Source organism: Aegilops tauschii, chromosome 7, assembly GCF_002575655.3.
Source record: "Aegilops tauschii subsp. strangulata cultivar AL8/78 chromosome 7, Aet v6.0, whole genome shotgun sequence".
Classification (NCBI taxonomy): Eukaryota; Viridiplantae; Streptophyta; class Magnoliopsida; order Poales; family Poaceae; genus Aegilops; species Aegilops tauschii.
Window position 1 is genome coordinate 638,965,029 of NC_053041.3, and position 18,951 is coordinate 638,983,979.

Below are 18,951 nucleotides of genomic sequence, written 5' to 3' on the forward strand. Positions count from 1 at the left end.
TTGTACACATTGTTTATTTTTTTGTATACATGAGAAACCTTTTTTATATACATTTAACATTTTTTAAAGGCTTGATTAATATATGATCAAATTTTTTGTATACACATATTTATAATATTTGGAAATATAAAAAAGTAAAGAAAAGAGAGAAAGTAAACAGAAAAAGATGAGACTGCAGCCGCACGTTCTGGGTCGGCCAAGTTTCACGGTCGCCTTTAACAAGGCTTCCCTACGCCTCGCAAGAAGCCAGAGATAGCTGTGCCCCCATTACATCTCACAAACAGACGCACACCCTGTCCTCCAGTTGGGCGGCCCATTTTATCATTTTTTTTCCTTCTTCGATCGAACATACGTAAGTGCCGTGTTTCGTTTTTCGGAAGTGGCTCACCGGTTTTGAGAAGCTTCTGACTGGGTTTTTTATTTTTTTGGATTTCTTGATGGGTTTTTATTTTTTTATTTGTAATTTTTATTTTGACATTTTATTTCCTTTTTATTTTTTAAATGAGTTATTTTTTTCAAATTCTAAACTTTCTACCAATTTGTGAACTTTTCTCAAATCTATGAATATTTTCTGAACGTTTAAACTTAAATTGATGAGTTTTTTCCCCACAAATACTTCATTTGTTTCAAATCCATCAACATTTTTTCCCAAATTTGTGAATTTGTTTCCTCAATTAGGAGTTTCTACAAAGCCGTGAAACCCTTGAATTTTTAAAAATGAATTAACTTTTGTCAAATTTGTGAACTTTTCGAAATGCGCGAACTTGTCTCAAATGCGTGAAATTTTTGAACTCATGATTTTCTAAATCTGAGAACTTTTTCTTGAATCCTGCAAACTTTTGTTTGAACTTGTGAATTTTTTCGAATTCTTAAACAATTTTTTTGAATTTTCGTATTTTCTTGAGAAGTCAACGGTTAGCCGGTCAATCGTGATCAGTGAACTGCGAACTGAGCGCTCAGTAAGCGACCACATAAAAAACGCGAACTAAGCGACCAGATAACCGGGAAAACCAGCCCATTTACCATTTTTTTCCTTCTTCGATCGCACATACGTAAGTGACGTGTTTCGTTTTTGAGAAGCGGCCCACCGGTTTTGAGAAGCTTCGGACTGGGTTTTTTTCTTTCTTCTTTTGGATTTCTGGATGGTTTTTGTTTTATTTTTATTTATAAATTTTCTTTTCACATTTTATTTCCTTTTTCTTTTTTCAATGACTGCTTTTTTTTTTCAAATTCGAAACTTCCTACCAATTTGTGAACTTTTGTCAAATCTGTGAATTGGTTCCGAATGTTTAAACTTAAATTTTTGAGTTATTTCCCCTCAAATACTTCATTTTTTTTATCAAATCTGTCAACATTTTTTCCCAAATTTGTGAATTTGTTTCCTCAATTTGGATTTTTTCAAAGCCGTGAAACCTTTAATATTTTTTAAAATGCGTCAACTTCCGTCAAATTTGTGAACTCTTTGATATGCATGAACTTTTCTCAGATGCCCGAAATTTTTGAGCTTATTTTTTTAAAATCGGTGAACCTTTTTTTCAATACCGCAAACTTTTTTTCAAATCCGTGAACTTTTCTTTGAACTCGTGATTTGTTTTTGAGTTCATGATTTTTCTTAAAATCCACAAACTTTGTTTGAACCCGTGATGTTTTTCAAATCCTTGAACAACTTTTTTTTTTGGATTTTCGCATTTTCTCGAGAAGTCAACGGTTAGCCGGTCAATTATGATCGGTGAACTCGAAGTGAGCGCTCAGTAAGCGACCACATAAAAAAAAGTGCAAACTGAGCGACCAGATAACCGGGAAAACCGGCGCATCCGCTCACTCTTGTTGTACTGTAATAGAAATGTTGTGAAACTTCTTTATAATTCTAGCCCAGAGATCGCGGATTGAGAATTGTCCTGTCTTCGTTACTTGTGACAATAATTCAGTGGCAATGTGACAACTTGACTTGCTTGCATGAAGGTTATGATATTCTGCCCGTAGCCTATTATTTCTTCTTGATCAACATATTGGTACAAGGAATTGATTATTACAACTCCTTCGGCATTAGGTTGCGTTTTCTTCAAGAAATAACTTATATAGATTGATGGAGCTCCGAAACTTTGATATGTACTAGGTAATTGCCCGTGCGTTGCTACGGGAGCATACAATTTTAGTATATCAATATAAATTATGTCTAACATATAATTTTACAACCCTTGTGTATATCAGACAGCATAATTCTACTTTGAATCATTCAGTTCAACACGGCTTTGCATAAGATCATATTGTTTATTTTTATTTTCATCACAACTATAAATCATTCAGTTCGTTTCTCAAAAAATAAATCATGCAGTTCAACACGGCTTTGCAAAAGATCATATTGTTTATTTATTTTTCATCACAACAATCTGCTTAACACACATACGTGCAAATGAGAAGCAAAAAAAGAAAAGCAATATAGCAGAGCAACTAAAAATAATAGTAGTCGAAGTACACGCTCACATAGTTAGCACACACCTTAACTTGTCTATCTCCTGTGTATGCATTAGCAGAGCAGCATTAGACACATGCCCCTCTCTGTATACGCATTAGTAGAAGCAGCATATCACTCGGTCACAAAAAAAAATCCATCTCTCTCTCTCTCTCTCCCTCCCTCTCATCACCTGAGGCCTGGTTCATCTGGCGAAATCGTCCCCGGCGCCTCTCTCTCTCTCTCTCTCTCTCTCTCTGTCTCTACGTGAGCAGCAGCAGCCAGCAAGCCCACGCTGGCGTTGACCGTCCCTCGGAACACCTCGGCGGCCACGCAACCGCGTGGATCCACCATACCACTGGTGGCAAGTGGCATCTGTCTCCCCCAGGAAAGACTTGAGAACAAATGTGTGTGTGTGTGTGTGGGGGGGGGGGGGGGGGGATGGACCTGGACGTGGACGAGAAGGATCGGTGGAGGAGACGAGAGGCGTGGCAGCGCTAGGAGCCAGGTGGACGGCGGCGGAATACCCTACTATGGGATTGGGAATACGAGGAGAGATGAGAGAGATGGTGTGCCGGGAGGAGTTCTGGCTCGTCCAACCCAAGGAAATTAGGGAGACAAATTAGAGCGTAATTTGCGGCTGGTTTTCTAAAACCTATTTTAAAAAAGAAAACCAGAGATGAAAGGGGAGAAAAAAAAACAAAGCCTAAAGGAGGTCGGACGAAGCCCAATACGTAAGATGAGAAACGGAACGCTCCATTTCTTTTAGGTAGTATAAAGTAGAGAAGATAATTGATAGATCATCACAACAATCCCCAGCACAACCACGGCAGAAATCCCTGGCCCGGCAGAGCACGCGTATCAATCAAGTACCATGAAATCATCGACTAGCCAAGCCACCAGACCGTCTTCAAGTACTATTGCTGAGCTTGGCTCCCTCGGCAGCAAAGGCAACACCTTGTCATGCAACTTCTGTAACAACTTTGACCTCCGATGACTAATTGGGCCTCGAGCATGCCCAGGTCTATTTCTGGGTCGGTTACATTATGTCAATAAAATTTGTAACTTGTCGCTCAAATCTTGGCACAGGAAACCAGACGCTAGTTATTACAAGGCGTGAAATATGCCATTGGTCTACGAATTTTTTCTAGAACTGCAGTTTAATCACACAACTCATCGAATGTTTAAAAAAGTCAAATAACTCCAAATAATGAGCAACATCACTACCGGAATAAAGTAATAAACCCCTATACCCCTATGCCGACGGCATATATAGGCCCGTCGGCTTCGATCTCAACGGCGTAGGCTTGTCAGACCGTCGGCATAGATATGTTGTCGGCATAGACATATATTCCGACGGCTTCCGTACAACCGTCAACATAGGATCACCGTCGGCACAAAAAGTGGCGAGGCGGCAACTGACGACGCCGTCAACAAGTGGATCCAATGAAGAGACGACACGTGGCACGTATATGCCGACGGCCAGACCATCGGCATAGACCATCGGCATAGGTTTCATTGGATCCACTTGTTGACGGCGTCGTCAGTTGCCGCCTCGCCACTTTTTGTGCCGACGGTGATCCTATGCTGACGGTTGTACGGAAGCCGTCGATATATATGTCTATGCCGACGATCTGACAAGCCTGCACCGTGGAGATCAAAGCCGACGGGCCTATGCCGACGGCAGCCGTATACCGACGGCCTCAAGCCCTCGGCATAGGGGTTTATTTCGGTAGTGACTACACGCTTTCGCCTCAACAGATTGCCCGCTACTTTGGATTTTTAGAGATGATGACTGAAATAAGCATTCATGAAAAAAAAGGTTGAATTAAGAAACATTAGCATGTATATGAAAGTTGTCTGGTGGACAACATCTGGGCCATGGTTTTCTTGAATCCTGACATAACATTGGTTCATGTAACAGTGGGAGACTTGAGAACCTAGGTTCATACTGTATTGCTCTGTAGGCATCTAATGTGTTATTTTGGGGATCTTTTTAGCTTCTTCGAGGCTATTTCGAAGCGTCGGGAAAGGTCTTGGATGCTGCAATCAGAGGCTTCAAGGATTATTTGGCGTCGGATTCAGCACCAACCAATGCTGATGCGGCATCATCTAGAGATATGGCTGAACGAATATTGCTCAAAATTGAACCTGACATTTCTTCCTCATGTTGCCTGATGATTATGTCAGGTGATATAGACGAGTACAAATAGTCTTACAATGTGCATCTTGTCTAACTCAAGTTGTTCATATGTCAATGATTGTTAATCGCAGTGGCATCAGATGTCCCGGTGATGAAGATGAATAATCGGACAAACGACACTGAATGTGCGGAGCTAATTGTCAAGGAGATGTCGGCCGCTTCAGATTTGATCGACACCAAGAATCGAGCCTTCATGATACTTGAATTGTTCGACAAATCTGCCGCACACTGCAATACTCCTGATGAAAAGCAGAAAATGCGTGAGGTAACTGATGCATCTACTGTTGATTGATACACACGCTGTTAATAATTATGACATACTCCCTCCGTCTCATAATGTAAGACGTTTTTTTGACACTAGTAGTAGTGTCAAATAACAGGGAGTAGTACTTTGCTAGTCCAAGTTCAGACATTGACAGTGGATCACAACCATAAGACACCAATTGATACATGATACTGCTAAATCAAATGTTACTCCTGGGATGTTGTTCTGGAAATACCAATGTGCTCACCTGTCCTCGACCCGTTCGGGAGCACAAGATACTGAAGCAGATGCTGGGAGGCCTGCTTCACCAGAACGGCGTCCTGAAGAGGGCCTTTCTTATCCAGCACAACCGGCTCAAGGACTACCAGGACATGGTGCAAGAACGGTCCCAGTTCAAGGAGATCGTCGGCAAGTACCAGCAGCAGATCAAGGCGCTAGAGATATGCGAAACTCGTCGAAAACGTATCGCTTTATGCCGCGTATCATCTCCACTAGGCTTTGCTTTGCGCATCATCTGTTTTGCGTTGCTTGTTGCAGGTTAGGAACTATGTGCTGTCGTTGCATCTCGCGGGGTCGGATCATCAGAGTGAAATATCTGGGCACCGTAACCCCGACGTCCCCTAGGCGTCTACTGCATCCTGCTGGATTCGGATGCGAGACCCTGAAGCTGTGATTGTTGAAGAAACCACAAATACAAGAAAACATCTTTGTGTAGTTATGTTGACGCAATATATATATATATATATACACAGTGTGAACTCGTATCTGGTTGACTCTTTTTTTTTTGCGCTCACTAGTAGAAAACGAAGCTTTATCACCGGTTCGTAAGGGCCTTTAGTGCCGGTTCTGCAACCGGCACTAAAGAGTGGAGACTAAGGCCCCCCCCCTCCCCCAGTACCGGTTCGGCACGAACCGCCACTAAAGGCCCACCACGTGACGTGAGCTCGCGCTGTGGTATGGGGGACCTTTAGTACCGGTTGGTACAACCGGTACTAAAGGTTTTTTTTTGAAAATTTTGGAAAAAAAATTTGAATTTTTTTTTGATTTTCAATTTTCTGAATTATTTAATGATTTAGTCTCTAATCACCCCTTTTAACTACTCTAGTGTGGATCGCTCATTCCAAATCGTCTAACTTTCCGGCCGGTCACCCATCCTCTCACTCCTTCAGCCTGAGCACGCTTAACTTCGGAGTTCTATTCACTCTACTTTCCAAGTCCGCATTTATTGTTTTCCTAACAAATGTAAGCTGACAATCCTATTAACCCTCAGCAGTTTAGCTTGAGCATTAGGTCACACGTTTCACCGTTTGAGTTTGAAACTATTATTCTAAAAAACAGTAATTATTTAGTAACACTAATATTTTTTGAATAAGTTTGACCACAGTTTGACCATAGTTTGACCAGATTTGACCAACATTCAAAAAATTGAAATAATTATTTAGTAACACTAATATTCTTGAATAATTATGTACTAACATTAATACTTCTTGAATAAGTATTTTGACCATAGTTTGACCAGATTTAATGAAAAAAACTGAAATTCGAGGGTTACAATCGAGAGGTAGAAGTTCCTCAATACACGGATGACCTAGCCCAAGTTATATAGCAGTAGTACTCTCTGTACGACTATACATAGCCAAACGATCTGCTACCCTATTCTGCTCTCGCTTAATTTTCAAAGGAATAAACTCTCTTTTCACCCATACGTTGACTCTTGATGAGACAAAGAGATACAACAAGTGATAAACTCAAACTAACGAATGAGACAATGATTGATCTGATGATGCATACGTACTACTGAACTACTCTTAACTGATGATGATTTAGACGGCTACAATGGAAACATGGCATCTGTTTTGGAACGGAGCTAGCAAGCATCTGCTAGGCTGCTCAAACGGCATCCATCACCTCACCATCTTGAGAGCAACAGCTACTAGCTCCTACAGAAACTACGACCGATTGCCGATTGGTTCCAAGCCATAGCCATGGCGGGGAACCACGAGAACCATGGCCTGCTTTTGGCCGGTGCCATCCTGCTTCTCACTCTTCTCCTCGTCGTCAAGCTCAGGCGACGCAGCAAGCAGTATGGTGGCGTGACGCTGAACCTGCCTCCGGGGCCATGGCAGCTGCCGGTGATCGGCAGCATGCACCACCTCGTGGGCGCGCTCCCGCACCGCGCCATGCGCAACCTCGCCCTCCGGCACGGCCCGCTCATGCTGCTCCGCATGGGCGAGCTCCCCGTCGTTGTGGCCTCGTCGGCGGCCGCGGCGATGGAGATCATGAAGACCCACGACGTCGCCTTCGCCACGCGGCCGAGGACGAACACCACTGTTTCGCTCACTGGAGACGGCCTCGGCATCGCCCTCGCGCCGCACGGCGACCACTGGCGCCGTGTCCGCAAGCTCTGCGCCACGGAGCTTCTCGGCGCGCCGCGGGTTCGGTCGTTCCGAGGGACGCGTGAGGCCGAGGCGGCCGCCCTCGTTGCGTCCGTGGCCGTGGAGGCGGCGTCCGGAGCCGCTGTGAACGTCAGCTCCCTCGTCGCCACGTATGTCGCCGACGCCGTAGTGCGCTCCATGGTTGGCGACCGGATCGCGGACCGCGAAGCCTTCCTGGCGTGCCTTTGCGAGGGTGTCAGGGTGGCCGCTGGGTTCAGTCTCGCCGACCTGTTTCCGTCGTCGCGCCTCGCGCGCGCGCTCAGCGGGACGGCGCGCCAAGTGGAGGCGACGGTCCGGGAGATGTCCCGGCTCATGGACGGCGTCATCGAGGAGAAACGCGCGAGGAAGGCGGCCGGCGCCGGCTGCGAGGAAGAGGAGGACATCTTGGACGTGCTTCTGGACGGCGGCGGCGGCGGCGCGCCTCTCGACATCGGGACGGTCCGTGCTATGATGAGGGACCTCTTCGGGGCCGGGAGCGAGACCTCGGCGTCGACGTTGCAGTGGGCCATGGCGGAGCTGGTGCGGAAACCGGCGGCGCTCCGGAGGGCGCAGGCGGAGGTGCGCAGCGCGCTCGCCGGGCAGAGCCGCGCCCGGGAGGAGGCCTTGCAGGAGCTGCCGTACCTGCGGCTGGTGATCAAGGAGACGCTCCGGCTGCACGCGGCAGTGCCGCTGCTCCTCCCGCGGGAGTGCCGCGAGCCCAGTCGCGTCCTCGGGTACGACGTGCCCCAGGGCACCATGGTGCTGGTCAACGCGTGGGCCATCGGCCGGGACGCGGCGAGCTGGGGGCCGGACGCCGAGGAGTTCCGGCCGGAGAGGTTCGAGGAGGAATCCGCGGCGGCGGTGGACTTCAGAGGGACGGACTTCCAGCTTGTGCCGTTCGGGGCGGGGCGGAGGATGTGCCCCGGGATCACGTTCGGGCTCGCCGTCATGGAGGTCGCGCTGGCGAGCCTCCTCTTCCATTTCGACTGGGAGCTCCCCGGGGGGACGGAGGAGCTGGACATGGCGGAGGCGTTCGGGATCACGGCGAGGAGGAAGAGCGACCTGTGGCTGCATGCCACCGTCGTCGTGCCACCTCTGTAAGTAAATTTGCATGTGGAGATCGATCAACGTGTGGGAAATCTGTATGATCGATCTTCTAGGTTGCGGCTATGCAAATTTGTCTCAAAATTCATAGTACGATTCGCATCTTGTGGAAACTCCCTATTGAAGTAGTGCTCCCTCCGTCCCCGAAAAAATGTCGCGCGGGCAGTGTACTGGCAATTTTGCAAAAACGCCCTCGTTCTTTCAAACATTGACAATTTCTGGTTCTAAACTGTCAATTTCTCAACACTGATGTTGATTTCTGTACTGTCAATTTTTTAACATTACAGTGGAGTATTGGCATTATAGAACATTTGTGTATGTCAGTGGAGCATTGCCAAGTTTCTGAACATTTGCGTACCGTCAGTTCCATCAACATTACAGTGGAGTGTTAAGTACTGTCAATTTCAGTTATAAGTGTTCTGTCAATATTTGTAATGTTCACTATGAAATTTCAACTACAGTGGAGTATTCTCACACTGCTATGGAGCATTTTCGCGATATTTTAATGTGATTTTCATTCAAGTATCATAAATTTCAGTTACCTGTCTAGTCTATTGTCACAATTCAGTTTACTACTATATCATTCAGTTAAGTATGACATCCATCCTATTCATTTTCAAGGAGTAACACACATGCTAGAGTAAATCACACAGAGCAAAGCAAAGCAAATGGCTTCAGAGGGACGGACTTCCAGCTTGTGCCGTTCGGGGCGGGGCGGAGGATGTGCCCCGGGATCACGTTCGGGCTCGCCGTCATGGAGGTCGCGCTGGCGAGCCTCCTCTTCCATTTCGACTGGGAGCTCCCCGGGGGGACGGAGGAGCTGGACATGGCGGAGGCGTTCGGGATCACGGCGAGGAGGAAGAGCGACCTGTGGCTGCATGCCACCGTCGTCGTGCCACCTCTGTAAGTAAATTTGCATGTGGAGATCGATCAACGTGTGGGAAATCTGTATGATCGATCTTCTAGGTTGCGGCTATGCAAATTTGTCTCAAAATTCATAGTACGATTCGCATCTTGTGGAAACTCCCTATTGAAGTAGTGCTCCCTCCGTCCCCGAAAAAATGTCGTGCGGGCAGTGTACTGGCAATTTTGCAAAAACGCCCTCGTTCTTTCAAACATTGACAATTTCTGGTTCTAAACTGTCAATTTCTCAACACTGATGTTGATTTCTGTACTGTCAATTTTTTAACATTACAGTGGAGTATTGGCATTATAGAACATTTGTGTATGTCAGTGGAGCATTGCCAAGTTTCTGAACATTTGCGTACCGTCAGTTCCATCAACATTACAGTGGAGTGTTAAGTACTGTCAATTTCAGTTATAAGTGTTCTGTCAATATTTGTAATGTTCACTATGAAATTTCAACTACAGTGGAGTATTCTCACACTGCTATGGAGCATTTTCGCGATATTTTAATGTGATTTTCATTCAAGTATCATAAATTTCAGTTACCTGTCTAGTCTATTGTCACAATTCAGTTTACTACTATATCATTCAGTTAAGTATGACATCCATCCTATTCATTTTCAAGGAGTAACACACATGCTAGAGTAAATCACACAGAGCAAAGCAAAGCAAATGGCTCCAGAGGGACGGACTTCCAGCTTGTGCCGTTCGGGGCGGGGCGGAGGATGTGCCCCGGGATCACGTTCGGGCTCGCCGTCATGGAGGTCGCGCTGGCGAGCCTCCTCTTCCATTTCGACTGGGAGCTCCCCGGGGGGACGGAGGAGCTGGACATGGCGGAGGCGTTCGGGATCACGGCGAGGAGGAAGAGCGACCTGTGGCTGCATGCCACCGTCGTCGTGCCACCTCTGTAAGTAAATTTGCATGTGGAGATCGATCAACGTGTGGGAAATCTGTATGATCGATCTTCTAGGTTGCGGCTATGCAAATTTGTCTCAAAATTCATAGTACGATTCGCATCTTGTGGAAACTCCCTATTGAAGTAGTGCTCCCTCCGTCCCCGAAAAAATGTCGTGCGGGCAGTGTACTGGCAATTTTGCAAAAACGCCCTCGTTCTTTCAAACATTGACAATTTCTGGTTCTAAACTGTCAATTTCTCAACACTGATGTTGATTTCTGTACTGTCAATTTTTTAACATTACAGTGGAGTATTGGCATTATAGAACATTTGTGTATGTCAGTGGAGCATTGCCAAGTTTCTGAACATTTGCGTACCGTCAGTTCCATCAACATTACAGTGGAGTGTTAAGTACTGTCAATTTCAGTTATAAGTGTTCTGTCAATATTTGTAATGTTCACTATGAAATTTCAACTACAGTGGAGTATTCTCACACTGCTATGGAGCATTTTCGCGATATTTTAATGTGATTTTCATTCAAGTATCATAAATTTCAGTTACCTGTCTAGTCTATTGTCACAATTCAGTTTACTACTATATCATTCAGTTAAGTATGACATCCATCCTATTCATTTTCAAGGAGTAACACACATGCTAGAGTAAATCACACAGAGCAAAGCAAAGCAAATGGCTCCAATAGTGCTAGAGTAATCACACAGAGCAAATTCAGTTAACTATACACATGCTAGAGTAAATCACACAGAGCAAAGCAAATGCGGGAGATGCTAACCTTTCCTTCTTCAGGATTTTCTTCTTGCATTATTGATAATGATCATGATCACAAGCTTGTCTTGACTGAATTTGAATTTATGCAGTTCTCTCCTTTTCTTCTTCAGGTTTTTCTTCTTCCAGTATTGATAATGATCATGACAACTTTGCATAAAGAGGAAAACTTAAACTAGTGATGTGGATGGTTAATTAATCCCTATATCATCTGAATATTTCTCAAGAGGAGTACTTCAAAAACAAACGAACACCATGCACCTAAAAAGATGAACATCTATGGATGGTTAATGAATCCCTATATCACCTGAAAGCACTTAAAAAAGATAGCAAGTCAATGGCCCCAATACTGCTATTGGCGGTGTTTGTAACATAAAAGAAGTGCAGAAGATAACACCCAAAAGAAGCAGTAAACATATGATTTGTGAGACAGTTGTGCTAGGATCATGCAGAAGATAACATCATGCAAAAGTGCAGAAGGTAACACCCAAACATTTCTGTACTGCCAAACATTTCTGTAACGCCCAACATTTGAATTACCGCCAAAACAAATTTGTATTATAATAATGATAGAGCATTAAGATAAGATTGATGTTGATTTGGCATTATAACTGAATTAGTGTTCAAATAGATTCAATTAGAGCCCAAATAGATTCAAGTGGTCAAATAGATTCAAAGGTCTTTTCAAATTAGTGTTCAAGTAAAGAAAAGTGAAGACAGTGATGAACTTTGGCTGAAGAATAAACACGAGGCTATATCTTGTTGGGGACAGTCAAAATAAACATGAGGCTATAACCCGCAGGAAAAATATGCCCTAGAGGTAATAATATCATATTATTATATTTCCATTTTCATAGTGTTGTGATACTGGAATATGTGATTCAGTGGAAAACTCATTTATTTGCACGTGTGGAATAATAAATGGTAAAGTATAGGTGCCCAACCTTGCCTCTGAGACTGGCTCAAGTGTTTGTGATCATGTTTTCCATATCTTAGGATATCATTAAAGTGTAATGATAGTCCTCAAACAATATTGAGAATATGACGTTAGAAGAACGATCATATCGAATCGACCCAATCTTGTTTGTTATACTTTGAGATAATATCATCTGAAATAAATTGTTATAACACGGAGTGTTAACATGTGTTTTAGTTCCTCAGACCATGAGAGTATCGTAGTCACTTCCTACCATACGGTGGACTTTGGGGTTGGTCAAACGTCATCTGTAACTAGGTGATCATGATGACAATTTATGGATTCATCGGAAAGTTTGACAAGGGACTGGATAGCTCGAGAGTGGGATTTGCTCCTCGAAGATGGAGATATATTTTTAGGGACCTCTCGGTGTGACGGCATCCATCATCGTCTGGCTAGACATAGGTAACTACGTCACGGGGATGTCGGAACACTTCAACGAGAAAGAAGAGCAAAACCAACAATGAGATCAATGATATATTGAGCATGTGCATGACTCAGGAGGGGACCGATGCATCCGGGGTTTTGTAAAGTATCGTGAAACAAAGGGAACATCACAAAATATCCAAAGGTTCACTCAAATGTCATTCATGTAATCATAGGGATCGATATGGATGTCCACGGTTACGCTATCAGTCATTGTACGAAAGGGGTTTCATTCATGTATATGATTCGCCGAACCTACAGGGTGACAAGCTTAAGGTAATCACGATCTGCTGAGTGTTAGTAGTATAAGAATACCAAGTATTTATTTGTGGAATTGTTTCATCAATATTCGGAATAGTTTCGAGAGGAAACGAAAGCGTTTTGGGGTCACCAGAAGGGTTTCAAAGTTTATTGGGCAATAGTAGGTATTACCGATAAATAATATATAGGTGAAAAATATTTCCGAAGGTGTAAAATTATATATAATATACTCTAGTAATTGTTAGAGGGCTTTTATATTTAATTTAATATCAATGGACCTTAAAAGGGCAAGTTGTGAAAGGAATAATGGGCCACCATGGCCTAATAGGGAAGGCTCCCCACTTTTCCAAGTGGGGAGGCCAAATTGGAGTGTGTGTGTGTGTGTGTGGGGGGGGGGGGGGGGCTTGGACGGCGCACCAAGGAAGGGCTTTCTCCCCTTGGTGGCAGCCCCTCCTATCCCCTCTAACCTATATATACATGAGGTGTTGGCCCTTTTCAATACACAAGTTTTGGAGCCTTCTATAGTTCATCTAGTTCTAGTTCTTGTTGGTCCTAGTTGACTAATTAGAGCAGACCTGGTTCCTCCTCATAATTAGAAGCACGGTGTGGTTCTAATATCCTCCTCTAATTCTCCAGCAACGATTAGCTCTGGGTGGCGAAGCGCTCCGGGATCGTGAAGACCGTACATTTGCAACCAAGTAGAGAGGTCGTGCTTTCGGTCTTCTGTTCAAGGGATCGTTTGAGGGCGGTTCACGGGATCGTCATCAATGGTTTGAGGGACTTCAAGTACAATCTACACCGACTTGTCTACTTCCATTGCACTCCGGAGTCGGTAACGATCATTGATCCAAACCCTATAGCATATTCATATTGTTCCCGTGTGATCGTAGGGTGATTTTTTTTGTTTTCTACTGCATTTCCCAACAGTGGCATTAGAGCAGTTCTATGAGTAGATGTAGGTTTCGATCTAGTTCACATGTGGATGTGAGAGTTTGATGTTCTTGCTATGCTTCCCTTGGGCGTTGCTTCGTTTTAGTTCATTGACGGCATGATGTAGCTTTGTACAAAGTTTCGACAATCGTTCGGCTCTAGATGTTGACGATCTACTAAGAGTTCTTTGGGCTTCATCACAGTCAAGAACAGTCAACCGCCCCATACACAAGAGGGCGATGAAGATGAATGATCTTCTAGGGGGTCATGCATATTAGACGAAGTTTAGTGTGGGGCTAGATATTTTTAATTAAGTCTCTTCCCTCACACACCCCGAAAGTTAATCTAGCAACAAGAATTATCGCCTTGATTGTGCATGTAGGTAGTTAGTGTTATCCAAAAACCCTAGAAACCACTTAATTAAAATTTTCCAAACCGATTAGAGGATGTCTAACTTGGTTTTGCAGGTTTGCATATGATGTGGTATAGCCTTAGTCATAATAATGAGTTTATGTATGAGATCGTTATATGTTGTAATGTTAAGTGCATGCGTGTCATGACATGACAGATGGAGCCACGGGATTTCCACCTTAATGTATTGGACGTAGAGGTAGCCTATATGTTACATGGAGGACCCGAAGCTTCGCGAAGTGCAGAAGAACAAAATTGGTGGCACCGCGGTTGTTTTCAAAATTTTCGCCACGACAACACTTTCGGTGAAAATTTCATGAAGACCTTGGAGGACCATGGAGATGTTCCCGGCACCTAGGGCTATACCATATCATGCTATTATGAATTGCCTGAGATATTTATCCCTTTGTTGTTTGCACCCTTTGGTTGCGCAGTAGTCAACTATTAGGGTGATCCCTCGCAGTAATTATCAAGCTAACAGGTGCTCTTCCTAGTGTTGCTATCATCTATAGCATGTATCACCTCCTCTCTACCACGGTCCCGCTGTGCAAAGTTTATAGGCAAGCTAAAGTTTGGCATAAATCCATGCGTGCGAAGGTGCAAAGTCATCTCATCCTTATCTCTACGGATACGTCTCTTACATTGTGCACAGGGGCATTCTGGCACCATTCTCATTGGACAACGGAATATCTCCTTCAAAAACACATCCGTTTTCTTGGCCCACTATGTTATTACTTGATTCCGAAGAAAAAAACCACTGTACGTCCACTGATTATCTGCCATGTCTGCTTTATTGGGAGTCACACAACAAAATTAAGGATTCATTTAAATTAATCACATCAATGTTTTATTTTCTACCGAGTTGACGAGAATCGACATTGAATCCACTTACATCTCTAATAGGTAAAGATGGGTCCTAATCCCAGCCGAGGATGTGTAGATTGAGTATGTTCTCCGTGCTCTACCCCATTTCGAGACAAAATTTCGGCAACACCTCCCCGCTATTCTCCAGATACATGTCTCGGCAAAAAGCCGAGAGAATGTGCATCCGGAGAACAATGGGGAGGCGCTGCCAAAATTTTGTCTCGGAATGGGGTAGAGCATGGAGGACTACCCAATCTACACATTCTCGGGGTGCCCGTGGAAAACGCTGGACAATCTGAAAGAGTTACGGTGATAAATATGCAATTGAATGCATATTTATCGATGCAACCCTTTCAGAGAAGAGACGCCTAGGATACGTGACTTGACGTGAAAATGAAATATAGTGACATGAAAAAAAGTAGAGGAGAAGATGGATTTGTTGCTCACCCTCGGATGTAGAGGATTTAATCGATCAGCGGAGGGACACTCGGGGACCAACAACTCCAACATAGACGATCACTCCACGAAGATGCAACACCACAAATCCGGTAAATTCCACTGAGGAAAAAATTTAGCTCACATCACATCACATAAAGCATTGACACTTCAAACTAGGAAAAAAAATTCATAGTGCTAATGACATCTTGTCATCATGATACTTCAAATCCTAATTTCTCTGTCAAGTGTGAAATTTTGTTCATTTTTTAGCAAGATCAGCATGATGAAGTAACAACTCATCATATCCAAATTTTAACATTCGTCTATCTATCTAAAAAACCCTAAAAAATGTTATTTTCCATCTCATCTCATCTCCACAAAACATCTATCTATCACATTGAGTATGTATCTAAAAACCTAGTAAAACTACACAAAAAAAACAAAAAATTGTGCATCGAATATTTTTTCCACATTTTTACTCTTCCATTTCATCGATCTATCTATTCATCTATTACTATATATCCATGGTCATTTCATCACTTGCGACTAGCAGCAGCATCACACATTGTCAAATAAAAAAAGGCAGCACCATGAGGCAGCAGCAGCACACAGCCATGGTGACCAACCCGACGAGCAGTAGCGGCAGCGGCAAGCAACATGAGCACGCATCGGCGGTGACCATGAGCATGCAACAGTGGCAGAAGGGGACCTTGGGAAGGGAGGGAGCTCACTGGGGGCGGCCGTGACGCCCTCGATTCAATCGTACACTAATCATACAAATGTGTACGATCAAGATCAAGGACTCATGGGAAGATATCACAACACAACTCTAGACACAAATAAAATAATACAAGCTTTATATTACAAGCCAGGGGCCTCGAGGGCTTGAATACAAGTGCTCGAACATAAACGAGTCAGCGAAAGCAACAATATCTGAGTATAGACATTAAGTTAAACAAGATTGCCTTAAGAAGGCTAGCACAAAAGTAGCAACGATCGAAAAGGCAAGGCCTCCTGCCTGGGACCTCCTAACTACTCCTCGAAGCCGAACTCAACATAGAATCATCCTCAAGATCCTCTGGCTCCTGGACTCCATCATATGATCGCAATAACCGGGAAAGGGGGAAAAAGAAGTAGCAAAGCAACCGTGAGTACTCATCCAAAGTACTCGCAAGCAAGGATCTACACTACATATGCATCGGTATCAATGAAAAGGTAATATCTGTGGACTAAACTGCAGAATGCCAGAATAAGAGGGGGATAGCTAGTCCTATCGAAGACTAAGCTTCTGGCAGCCTCCATCTTGAAGCATGTAGAAGAGAGTAGCTGGTAAGTTCACCAAGTAACAACGCATAACATAATCCTACCCGGCGATCCTCTCCTCGTCGCCCTGTGGTAGAGCGATCACCGGGTTATGTCTGGAATTTATCTGGGTGTGTTTTATTATGTATCCGGTTCTATTTGTCATGAGGTCGGAATACAACTCCGGATCGTCCTGTTACCATGGATAACGGCTATTCGAATATATAAACTTCCCTGTAGGGGTGCACCACATTACCCAACACGCTCGATGCTACCTCTTGAGCACTGCGTTGGTTTTCCCTTGAAGAGGAAAGGGTGATGCAGCAAAGTAGCGTAAGTATTTCCCTCAGTTTTTGAGAACCAAGGTATCAATCCAGTAGGAGGCCACGCTCAAGTCCCTCGCACCTACACAAACAAATAAAAACCTCGCAACCAACGCAATAAAGGGGTTGTCAATCCCTTCACGGTCACTTACGAAAGTGAGATCTGATAGATATGATAAGATAATATTTTTGGTATTTTTATAATAAAGATGCAAAGTAAAATAAAAGGCAATAAAAATAGCTAAGTGTTGGAAGATTAATATGATGGAAAATAGACCTGGGGGCCATAGGTTTCACTAGTGGCTTCTCTCAAGAGCATAAGTATTACGGTGGGTGAACAAATTACTGTTGAGCAATTGATAAAATTGAGCATAGTTATGAGAATATCTAGGTATGATCATGTATATAGGCATCACGTCCGTGACAAGTAGACCGACTCCTGCCTGCATCTACTACTATTACTCCACACATCGACCGCTATCCAGCATGCATCTAGAGTATTAAGTTCATAAGAACGGAGTAACGCTTTAAGCAAGATGACATGATGTAGAGGGATAAACTCATGCAATATGATATAAACCCCATCTTTTTATCCTCGATGGCAACAATACAATACGTGCCTTGCTGCCCCTGCTGTCACTGGGAAAGGACACCGCAAGATTGAACCCAAAGCTAAGCACTTCTCCCATTGCAAGAAAGATCAATCTAGTAGGCCAAACCAAACTGATAATTCGAAGAGACTTGCAAAGATAACCAATCATACATAAAAGAATTTAGAGAAGATTCAAATATTGTTCATAGATAAACTTGATCATAAACCCAAAATTCATCGGTCTCAACAAACACACCGCAAAAGAAGATTACATCGAATAGATCTCCACGAGAATCGTGGAGAACTTTGTATTGAGATCCAAAGAGAGAGAAGAAGCGATTGTAGGAGATATGCCCTAGAGGCAGTAATAACAGTTATTTTGTATCTCCAAAGTTTGTAATGAATGTTTAGCTTCCATGCTATAACTGCAATGATTCTCGAGTCTCAAATATCCACGAGGCTCGGAGGGAAACTCATGTGCACGTGTGTATACTAAACGGTAAAATGTATTCCTAGTCTTGCCTCTAAGACTAGCTCATGTATTGCATGATGATCCTGTTTTCCTGATCATGGGCATGTCTATGCTGGCAATTCTGAGGGCGCGATGTTGGTAGAACACTTGTGTTGAATCAACCCAAATTGATGTTATGCTATGAGATTCTTTTCGTCACAAGTTTATGGTTAATAACACAAAGATAGTTAATGTTTGCATAATTCCTTAGACCATGCGAGTATCGAGTTCCTTCGTACTTGCTTCGTGAACTTTGGGGTTTGTTAAATGTCATCCGTAACTGGGTGGCTATTACGGCGGCTTACGGGTTCACGGAAAAGTATGGCAAGTAACGAGATAGCTCAAGATTGGGATTTGCTCCTCCGACGATGGAGAGATATTCTCGGGCCCTCTCGGTGTTACGGTATCCATAATCGTCTGGCCAGACACCTTGTGATTTGATCACTGGGATGCCGGAACACGAAAACGAGAAAGAGAACAAAACCGGTAACGAGGTAACTTGCATGGTGGACAAATTGTTCGTCCATGGGGATGCAATAAATCTCACCTCGGGTGTTTGTGACAAATCGTGAAGCAACAGGAATAGCTCACTGCAACTGGAGGTTCACTCGAATATTTATTCGTGTGGGTACAGGGGTCAATATGGGTGTCCACGGCTCCGATGTTGATCATTGATCGGAAGGGGTTCCGGGTCATGTCTATACTTCACCGAACCTATAGGGTCACGCGCTTAAGGGTCATCTATCTGCTGAATACTAGACAGGGAGTCTGAGAGAAAATCACCGTAAAAGTTTCGGACAGCGGAAAAGTTCCGCAGAGAGAGGTCATCGGATGAGTTTTGGTGAAACCGAAAAGTTCTTTCGGGACTATTAAGTCAAATTGGTTTCGGCACATG

At 43.9% G+C, this 18,951-nt stretch overlaps 3 protein-coding genes across 3 annotated transcripts; all 3 read left to right on the forward strand.

Annotated features, from left to right (window-relative positions):
* Positions 1 to 4,333: 4,333 nt before the first annotated feature.
* LOC109748743 (uncharacterized) lies at positions 4,334 to 5,544 on the forward strand. The gene is made up of 5 exons (XM_020307766.3): positions 4,334 to 4,369; positions 4,453 to 4,568; positions 4,725 to 4,920; positions 5,190 to 5,358; positions 5,456 to 5,544. The coding sequence occupies exons 1-5, from the start codon at positions 4,334 to 4,336 to the stop codon at positions 5,542 to 5,544; spliced, it is 606 nt and encodes a 201-aa protein (XP_020163355.1).
* Positions 5,545 to 6,701: 1,157 nt separating this feature from the next.
* On the forward strand, positions 6,702 to 9,993 carry LOC120968446 (desmethyl-deoxy-podophyllotoxin synthase-like). Its single transcript, XM_040395240.3, has one exon. The coding sequence runs from the start codon at positions 6,906 to 6,908 to the stop codon at positions 8,433 to 8,435; it is 1,530 nt and encodes a 509-aa protein (XP_040251174.1). The 5' UTR covers positions 6,702 to 6,905; the 3' UTR covers positions 8,436 to 9,993.
* LOC109748744 (uncharacterized) lies at positions 9,160 to 11,157 on the forward strand. Its single transcript, XM_020307767.3, has 3 exons — positions 9,160 to 9,341; positions 9,970 to 10,251; positions 11,136 to 11,157. The coding sequence occupies exons 1-3, from the start codon at positions 9,160 to 9,162 to the stop codon at positions 11,155 to 11,157; spliced, it is 486 nt and encodes a 161-aa protein (XP_020163356.3).
* Positions 11,158 to 18,951: the final 7,794 nt, after the last annotated feature.